At 39.6% G+C, this 10,774-nt stretch overlaps 1 protein-coding gene across 1 annotated transcript in view; it reads left to right on the top strand.

The window, feature by feature from the left end:
- runx1t1 (RUNX1 partner transcriptional co-repressor 1) overlaps window positions 1–7,492 on the top strand; it is a 196,533-nt gene extending 189,041 nt beyond the window's left edge. The window contains 2 exon segments of the mRNA XM_034160154.1: window positions 4,547–4,737; window positions 5,964–7,492. Coding sequence (XP_034016045.1) covers window positions 4,547–4,737; window positions 5,964–6,293 — 521 coding nt within the window. The 3' untranslated portion in view covers window positions 6,294–7,492.
- Window positions 7,493–10,774: the final 3,282 nt, after the last annotated feature.

The following is a 10,774-nucleotide window of genomic DNA, read 5'->3' on the forward strand; positions in this document are numbered from 1 at the left end:
TAAGGATATTCTTAGAAAATAATTCATGTTGATTTGGCTGTGGCACGGTGGCTTCGTGCTTGGCACTGATGCCTCACAGCAAGAAGGTCATGGGATTGCTTCCTGCCTTTTCTGTGTGGAGTTTGTGAAACTATGAAAATAAAGAGACAATAGGCTGGCTTCCATTCGCTTCCATATTACGCAAATTGAAGTCGCAAATTGAAAATATGCTGAATGGGAATGCATGTATTTTTTTTTTTTAAATGCCAGATATTTATGAGGTGGTTTTTTCAAGCAATTCGAAAAACCCTTATTATGAAAAACTGCAATGGAAACACTTTCGGATAATGCAGATCTTGACGTACAGAAAGAGTCACATGACATTCTAAAATACACAATGCGGTATGTGTAGATGGAGTAAGAGCTCGTTAAACTATATAAAAGATGAGGTTACGACAAAATTGGATTTAAAAAAAATGACAATATTTAGTGGGACTGCTATTGGATTACTATTACATGTCTGATGAAAGCCTTGATAGAATGACAGTTATCACATGAAGAGAACATCCAGCAGTCACATTCCATCAGTTAATGGTTATGCTGTCATTTCACTATTATGTGTTGTTAACATTCTTAATTTTTACACCAATCTGGAATGGTAACCCAGCTTATGAAAATCATTCACTCATCTTCAACCGCTTACTCCAAATAAAGGTTACAGGGGCCTGGAGCCTATCCCAGGCAGCACTCATAGAGCGTGAGAAGGGGTACACCCCAGACAGGACGCCAGTCTGTCACAGGGCCACATACAGACAAACAAACACATTCATGCCTGCACGCACACCTACTGACAATTTAAAGTATCCAATCCACCTAACCTGTGTGTGTCTTTGGATGTGGGAGGAACCCACAAACACACTCGGAGAACACACAAACTCCACACAGAAAGGCCACAGGTGGGAATCAAACCCATGACCTTCTCCCTGTGAGGCAACAGTGCTAACCACTAAGACGCCTTATGAAAATCAACTATTTTAAAAAGAGTTTTTCAGTGTTTATACTGCGCAAATAGTAAGTCCTTTCTGCTGCTCCCTTGTTTGCACCACAGCAGTCCCAAGGTGGACCTGCATGGTGATTACGCCCTATGTCTGAAGCAACTCCACATTACATAGAAAAATGTGGCAGGGTGGGGTTTGTCAATGACAACGTAATCTGTAGTGAGAGTAAAAGCCCCCTAATACTTGCACGACTTTGATCCACGCACTAGCACGCACTCTGCCGTGCATGAGAGTAAACTCGTCTCAAACCGTTGTAGACTGTGCGCGGCTTCGTGCAAGTGTGCAAAGAAAATAATTGAAATGTTCAAAATCTCCATCGCACATTAATTACGTGAACATTGCGCAAACCATTCAAAAACACTGCGTGTGAGTGCGAGTGATTGTGTCAGCGCACTGCATCAGAGCGCAGCTCATCTGAACAATTATAACGAGATGTATAATCCATCATAAACATACTTTTACAGCTGATCACAAGAAGGGATGAACGTGCAACTGTTTTACAATATAATATAAACAATATAAATATTATAAATAGAATATAAACATTACAAATAATTACCTTTTTAGATGGTTCCAAATGTGTTCTCCACCTCATTCAGCCCATGAGAGAGAGAGAAAAAAAAAGAAGCTGCTGCTGGAGCAGTCCGCTGTGATTCCGGAAGTGATTAGAGGCGTTTTCAACAGCCAACTCAGAGAAAATGATTAATCTGCTATGAAATAATTATTTTATATACACAGCAGCATCCAGTGCACAATGCGTGGCATCTAGTGGAACAAAGCACTGTGTCCAGCTGGGAACACAGCGGGTGGGATTGTCATGACGATGTGCGTGCAAGTGCACAGATCAAAGTCGTGCATGTGTCAGGGGGCATTAAAAACAGGTTGAGGTGAGCCTGGGGAGATGGAGGTATGCCCTGGAGAGAAGGGGAATGAAAGTCAATAGAAGGATGAAAGAGAAGGTTTGAACCGGGAACCTTCATGGGTCATGGATTTGATTCCCACCTTGGCCACCACCCCTGCATGTTTATTTTGCACAAATATACTGTAGTATTCTTTCAACTCATTGTCTGACCATTGTCACCAAGCAAAAAAAAAAAAAAAAAGTGATACTGTATATCTGCTTCTTAAAACCCTCTGAGGAAAAAAAAAAATGGTCCCATTGCTTGACCAAGCATGATGTGTGAGATACTCCGAACAAGTAATATGCATTTAAATTGAATTGAGTATCACCACTGGGACTGTGCCGGCTCTCCAGCACTCTCTTCCCCAGCTTTGATAGATCTTCCATCTGAGGCATTTGGTGTGTAATCACAATTCTGTGCACAAGACATATATCACATGGCACCAAGACAATTTCCATGATTTCAGGCAGAGCAGCAAGTTAAAGACAGAACCACCCTGGTTTAAAAATTGTGCTCAATCGTGATGGAGAGGGGGAGAAAAAAGGATGCCTTTGCCTGAACTGAACGCAGATTTTTGTTTTTACAATACAAGTGTGTGTGAACAATAACGACGTGGTAAATTGAAGCACATTTGTTACACGTAAAGCTTTGTTTGTCTTTTGTCTGCGGGATAAATGGTGCCTGCTAGTTTTCATTCTTCTCAATATTTTTGCAATCCTGTCACTTCAATTGCATATATTCAGGCTGAGAAAAGGCTGATTTAAATGTGACCCAGGGAGGTTTGCAAAGTAGGTTTTTTAACACAATGGAGTGCGCCGGTGAATACATCTGTTTGAAATAGAAAAAAATGTTTACAGTTGGTGATAAATATTCAAGCACCTTGCACAGTGTCCTACCGGTTTCCCACTTCCCCTCACCGCATGGGCCTGTGGGATCACAATGGAAATGCATAATTTAAATATAAATTGCCTGATTTGCATATACAATTAGTCAAGTTACAGGCTTGATGGGAGCAAACAAAAAGCTCTCCTTTTGCTTTGATGTTTAGTCGAAATTCCACCGCTTAACACCCACACGGTCAGGTTATTCACCGCACAAAACAAATCTCAAATAACACACTGGAACCGTTGAAATAAAATTGTGTTTTTTTTAATCAATTTTTTTCATACTTATTTAATATCATTAACGTAATAATCGAATAATCTCAAGTGGCTCAGATTAATGGTAAAGTGGTGCAGTATTCTTAATTCCTGAAGATAGTAGAGGACCTATCTGAGACATGTGCACATCATTTAGGAGAGGATGACTCAACTGTTCCAGACTCATATGAACCCCAGTGAGCAACTTGGGATATGTACCAGAATCTCTACCTGGGATGAACAGCCCGAAAATGACCACGCCCTTTTAAAAAATGACCACGCCCTTTTAAAAAATGGCTACACCCTTTTAAAAAAAATGACCATGCTCTTTTAAAAAATGACCACAACCTTTTAAAAAATGACCACAACCTTTTAAAAAATGACCACGCCCTTTTAAAAAATGTCCACGCCCTTTTAAAAAATGTCCACGCGCTTTTAAAAAATGACCATGCCCTTTTATAAAATGTCCACGCCCTTTTAAAAAATGTCCACGCCCTTTTAAAAAATGACCATGCCCTTTTAAAAAATGACCACGCTTTTTAAAAAAATGACAACCTTTTAAAAAATGACCATGCCCTTTTAAAAAATGTCCACACCCTTTTAAAAAATGACCACGCCCTTTTAAAAAATGACAATGCTCTTTTTAAAAATGACCACACCCTTTTTAAAAATGACCACGCCCTATATCGTCCTGAGTGTTACGACAAATACAGCTGTATTTTCTAAACTGCAGTAGCTATAGATTTTTCAAGGTATTCAAAATATTCAGAATGACCAATAAATGTTTGGGAGAGTCATAGAAAAGTGCAAAAAAAAAAAAAGATATTTTAAGAGAAAATGGCTAAAATAAGTGGGTCAACTTAGTACAGCGACAGAAAACCAACATTTGCCAAATATAATGAAATTTTATTTTCAGTCATACTGTTATCAATGGAATATTGATTTAAAGTGGAAAAAAATACAAAACAGAACTTGTTTCTTTAGCAGACACCAGTATCTAGAGATCTTAAATGTTTTAAAGATTATCAGGGAAATTCCCCAACAGTCAATAATACAACTTATGACATCACATCACTGAGTCTTTTTAAAACACGTAAACACAACAAAATCCAGATATGAAGATTATGCTCATTCAGTGTTTGTGTTTCTACAGCAGTTACCTACCTTGCATTTGCAGTACTTGCAGCCGTGGATCCCAGCTACCCGAAAATACAGCTGTATTTGAAGTAACACTCAGGATGGAAAAGGGCGTGGTCATGTTTTAAAAGGGCGTGGTCATTTTCAGGCTGTTCGTCCCAGATAGAGGTTTTGGTACATATCCCAAGTTGTTCATTGGGGTCATATTAGTCTTGAACAGTTGAGTTATCCTCTCCTAAAGGATGTGCACACGTCTCAGTTCGGTCCTAGACTAAGACAGGGTGCTACACTCTGGGATACTTGACTCCATGTGTGTTCATCCTGTTTCCAGAAGAAGCTGTGAATGAGGTGAAGCGGCAGGCCATGTCAGAGCTACAGAAAGCCGTGTCGGAGGCCGAGCGCAAGGCCCACGAAATGATCAGCAGCGAGCGTGCCAAGATGGAACGTACAGTAGCCGAGGCCAAGAGGCAGGCGGCTGAGGATGCACTCTCCATAATCAACCAGCAGGAGGACTCCAGTGAGGTAGGAGCACAAAATACACATGACGCATGTTAGGAAGAATGTTGTGTTGGATCATCCTGGGGGGGTGGGGTGGACAACTTTTTATGTACGCGTACAACTTTTTATGTACGCGTTACGTGTTGTGTATCTCAGTAAAAAGTGATAATAACGCAAATAACATGCTGTTGTCGTGCAGCATGCATTTTCTTAGTCCCTCCGTTCACGCCCAGTCACCCAAAATGACAGATATTCACCCAAGTTAGACAAGGGCGAACATTTTGAACATTTTGTGCGACTGGGCATGAACGTCGGGCCTCTGAAAATGCATATCACCCTCCAAAAGCATGGTATTGTATTAGTATGTCTGGTATTTAATTCAATTCAATTTATTTAATTTATATAGTGCCAAATGACAACAAAGTTACCTCAAGATGTTTCACACAAGTAAGGCCTAACCTTACCAACCCCTAGAGCAAACACACAGGCGACAGTGGTAAGGAAAAACTCCCTCTGATGATTTGAGGAAGAAATCTCAAGCAGACCAGACTCAAAGGGGTGACCCTCAGCTTGAGCCATGCTACCGACAGGAAATACAGGAAATTTCTATTTATATTCGTGTATTTATATTTATATTTGCAAACTGTTTTATTTTTTTTACTCTCACAATTGATACCCTGTGTGCTGCTATACAATGCTGCTGGAACCTCAATTTCCTTATAAGGGAGTCTTCCCAAGGGATTAATAAAGTTCTAGGTAATCTTATCTAATACTAGTAGCAGGAGGATTATTATAACCACACTGAATATAAGACAACCCTGATTATAAGATAACCCTCCTTTTTGAGACATGTTTTTGGAAAAATACTTTCTGAGCAGAGAGCTTAGTGGGATAGGAAGTTGGTTTACCAATATTTAGACCTGGGTTCTATTTCACCAGCTTTGGGCCCATGTCAAATAGTCCACATACTCTTTCCACGAGATAAATCTGGCACACGTCTAAAATCAGGAGCAGGAGTGACAGTTACAAGAGCAAAGCACACCAAAAGAAGCTGAGAGTGTAAAGGTGTGTTCACAAGATTGTGATTGTGCGCTGTGTATCGCTTTGGTCCACACAGATAGATTTGGAGGGTAGTATAATGTAAAAGAAAGCAGTTAACTGGCCTTCCTGGGTGCTGACATTCCTCTGTGCTGACATAAGAAATGTCATTTGGTGTTACTTACAGTAACTTTTTTCTGTCTGCTCGACAGAGCTGCTGGAATTGCGGTCGGAAAGCCAGTGAGACATGCAGCGGCTGCAACACTGCGCGCTACTGCGGTTCCTTCTGCCAGCATAAGGACTGGGAGAAGCACCACCACGTGTGCGGCCAAACCCTCCAGGCCCAGCAGCAGCAGCAGCAACAAGCCAACCAGCAGCAGGGAAGCGTCCCGGTAACAGAGACCCCTGCTCCTATCAGCTCCTCCGCCTGCACCCCAAGCAGCGGTACTGGGAGTCCTGCTGCTACTCCTCCTGCTGCTACCCCGCGTTCGTCCACCCCCAGCACCCCGTCGTCCTCTGCCCTCGATGGTGCACCACGTTAAGGCTTACGAAGCAGCTCTCTACCCCTTAAACAGAGCAGCCGTCGTCATTGCCTTGCAGAGACACTAAGCTAACGTTACAAACTGAAAGGAACGACATCATTTCTATCTATCTTGCAGTACCGTCGTAGCAGGAGGTCCATAACCGGGTCATATTGACTTGACTTTAAAGAAACACAAAGATATTCTTTGTTTTGAATGAATGAATTAAATATTTGGATCCTTTTATCTTTACCCTTGCTATTCTTGTTGTCAGTTTGTTCTTGTGCCCGTTGTCAGTGTTGTTCACGTCACTAGCTTAATTTTTCCTGTAAATATTAAAAGACTAAGCAGACGTAGCCGTGGACTTGAGGCAAGTATATCTGACTTCCCCTTTTTAGTTAACTTTTGTTTGTTTTTCCATCCTTGAAATAATACGTATTTCCTTCTGTACCTGAGATATGAGACTAGTCAACCTCAAGAAGACGTTTTACCAAATGACAATCCAACGGAACATAAATAGCCAGCAGAGTGACTGAAGTCACTAACACCAGAAAAGATTTTAAAATGCTGAAAAACATGTTTGTCGCCCGCAGAGAAGAGATTGGTGGCTGAAACTCTGGCCTGCAGACCGCCATGGAATGACAGATGTGCAGCAGATTGCACGGTGAGCCAGCTGTTCAGCCAGTGTTATTTCCCTCTCACTTGTAATAATATCCAGGTCAGTGGGCTGGGAAATACAAATCTGTTTCGCTGAAGGATAAAAAGGAAGACTTCTTGGACTAGATGCAAAACTTTGCCCACTGCACACATGGAGAATATGTTGTCTACAGTTCACACAGTTGGTGGGCCATAGAAGCGCTCAGTGGTGAGACTGTCAAATCTCCAGGACAGCAGCCACTCGGCGTTTCAGAGCTGAGAACCTGCAGAAACTCATAATGCACCTGACATGTCTCCTTCTGTCTCAACTCTGAAAAACACCGTTCTTCATGTTCTCATTCTTTTTCTGTAGGTGTCACGGTGTTTATGGCTTTCTGTCCTGTTGTGTCGCCAATGGTTATTTAATGTATATGTGTTGGACAGTTGTGACAATGCATAATACTTCAACCAATATCACAACTCCTAATGCCGCAGTCACACTCAGGATTGGCTAGGCAAATTTTATCCGTACAGTAATTGGTGGCACAGTGCCAACTTGCAATTTGTGTCAAGGCTATTGTGGGGCGCTACTTATTGGTTATGATTTTTTTTTATCATCTCAAATATTTCATGCCATGTCTAAAATTAGGCATTAAATGGTAGCAACTTTGTTTCCAGTGAAGCATATTCACAAACAAGCTCAATAAGCTTACGTTAAAGCTAGCTACATGCTAACTAGCCAAGTTTGCATCCTGGGTGCATCACTGACTGTGCTAGCATAGCTAGCTTTCTAGCTAGCTTGGCTACTACCAACATAATAGTAAAACAGTGTGTTTGTAGTTTGCACTCTCTTCTTAAAGCAGACTTTAAACTGCACCCAACTATGTTTTTTTTTTTTTTTTAATACTCTGGTTCAACAGTACCCTGAAATTCAGGTGATGTGGCATGGCACAGTGGTATGTGCTAATATGTAAGTACCATTTTTGACACTGTTTACTACCAGCCTTTGTTTTGACTGAGCTAAGGTAGTTAGCTAGCTCCGTTCCTACCCAAATAATGAAATAGTCATATGAATAGAATGTGCATTAGCCAGTCTTTTGTTAGTGTTTTTGTTTGTTTTTTTTAACCATTGAAAAGGATATTGTAAAATTATGTAACATGGGTGGCTAATATATATCGTTATCATTTTGGACGCTGTTTCCAGCTGTACAAAGTGGCGTCAGTGTAAACTCAAAAAGATTACACAAATTAATATTAATATTAGCTCTTTGCACACATCCAGACATCCTTTAAACATTGAAATAGTTGAAATTTGCATTTCACAGCCAAATTGTGTGACTGCGGCAGACGTCCTTCATAACACTAACTGGTGCAAAAACGGATAAAAAAAAAAAAAAGAAATGTTATCTTTTTTCAAGCTGCTTTTCTAGTGTGTGTGTGTGTGTGTAAGTGGTAGATTCCTCGTAGTTCTTTATTTTCATTTTTGGCAAGAAAAAAAACACAAGCTATATCTCAGAGCTGCTACTTGAGTCCGACCGAGGTCTTTTCTGAGAGCTAGCATGTTGCGCGGAATGCTAACTTAAATGTTTTGTACAAGGGACATACTAAATGTATTTGCACTGTCACAGACGTTATTCAGCATGCTTCTTTTCAGCATACTTGTGTTGTTGGTATAGAGCCATAAATCATCAACCATTTTGTATGTAGTGAAGACATTAAAAATTCTTAACTTTTTTTTAGGTGGGGGTAAAAAGTGTAACAAAACCCACTTATTAACTTTTTCTCTCGACTTGCTAACAAAAGAGGCCATAATGTTTTTGGGTTGTTTTGTTTTGTTTTGTTTGTCATGGCTCCAGACAGTGCATGCACATTACTGAGCATTTGTTAAATATTTGTTATTTTTTAGAAAAACTGAAAAAAAAAAATGACCAAAAAAAGTAAAAAGTGAAAAATATTCTAACAAATTAACTTTCCAAATGCAGAGGTGTAGACTCCGATTGACAGCTTTAACATTGCAAAGCACCAGGTATCACACAGTATTAACACAAGAGATTAAAAAAGAAAAGAAAACACACACACACACACATACATACACACATAAAACAGCCAAAGACCGACACCATGGACCAAAATCCTGACAAACAATTTTCAAAAGATTCATTCATACAAACATTTGGTTATTTATGTCTATATGCCTTTTCACACACAGACTTTCATTATCATCATTTGATTATTATTATTATTATTATTATTATTATTATTATTATGAATTCAGCCTTTCTGAAAACAGTGGCACTCATCTTATTTTGTGAAATTTCACAGTAGTGTGACATTATAACTGGAGCAATAATAACAAAAATGAAGGACTTTTGTCACCCTTTTTTATGTATTCACCATCTTTTTCTCATTTGAGAATTGTATGGTGGCTGGGAGAAGCCAAAATACTTCAAAATTAAGGTAACACTAGCGAATACACAATATTAATACATAATAAAATAAATAAATGATGTCTCTATCAAGTCTACAACATGTAGTTTCATCAAACAATGCCTTTCAAGTTGAGAAAATGCTTGCAAACACTGATGCAATAATTTAATTTAATAACGTGTCTCTGGCAAGATCCATACAATGCACACAAAACAGGCACTTTGCCAAAATCTGGAACGCAGTGAAAGTACTTGCAACATGAAAAGAAAATCTGGTATCATAAAGTATGAAAATGTGCAAATGTAGCTATGTCAAAATCATGAAATAAATAAATAAATGTACAGGTGTAGCACGGTGGTTAGCATTGTTGGCTCACAATGAGAAGTGCCTAGGTTCAAATGTAACCTGGTCGTTCCTGTGTGGAGTTTGCATATTCTCCCTGATTTGTGTACACTGTGAGAATGTGTAACAGACTTGTTATAAAATTAAATTGTTGAATGTGCTGTAGATTACACTTATTTTTTGCAAGACATTTTTTTGATGCAACCACCTGTTGTTGAATCGATACAGGTGTTGTCTTAATTTGGAAGTGTTGTGGCCTCTCTCAGCCACCGTAGATGTCAAATTGCATGGCTGTTTCAGCTTTGTGCAGTTACAGTTTTTAATATAAAAAGGCAAATGTGACACCAGGCTTTCCGACCAATTCCACTTGCAATCTATATATATATATATATATCACTTTTTTCTGTTGGGATAAATAATCAGTTGCAACCTAAATCAAAGAAATGTTTCATTCACATTAAGACAGCACTTATCCAGATGCACACAAAGGTTCATTTCCCCAAACACCTTGGTGCTACACAGAAACCCGTAACAAATTCTGACCTCAAGAAACAAGTGGAGGCCCATAAAGCTTCGGGGCAGTTTGTTCTGCGGTGGAAGCAGCTCCCTTCATCTCTCCATCTTGTCTAAAAATTATATAAACACCTGCGTTTTTAACTCTAAAGGGTTAAACAATCCAAAAAGGTGTCTGACACCCGTCTAGGGGCTCTTCAGAAGCTGTGAAGAAACAGCAAAGCTGTTTTAACACTCATGTATTTAATAGTATCCAACAAATAGTGTGCGTGTACGTCATTATCAGGGTAAACCCTGGGTTAAAAAAGGAAAAAAACAAGCATTATCATTTAATGATTCTGTGACAAGTTCTTTTTTTTTTTTCTTTCTTCCCTCCTCTCTGTGTGTCTTGCTCCAAATGAACTGGTGGCAAACAAGTCTCACTCTACCTCTTCCAGCATGATAAGAATATCAGTCGCGGTGCTGATACTGGTCTAGTTGAAACCAAATGGGCACAAGAGAACAGTAAAATAAAAAAAATAAAAATCCAAAGTCGAAGCTCATACAGCTGCAAAACCATATCACTACTCGGTAACAATGCAGAC

Source organism: Thalassophryne amazonica, chromosome 20 (assembly GCF_902500255.1).
Source record: "Thalassophryne amazonica chromosome 20, fThaAma1.1, whole genome shotgun sequence".
In the NCBI taxonomy this organism is placed as follows: Eukaryota; Metazoa; Chordata; class Actinopteri; order Batrachoidiformes; family Batrachoididae; genus Thalassophryne; species Thalassophryne amazonica.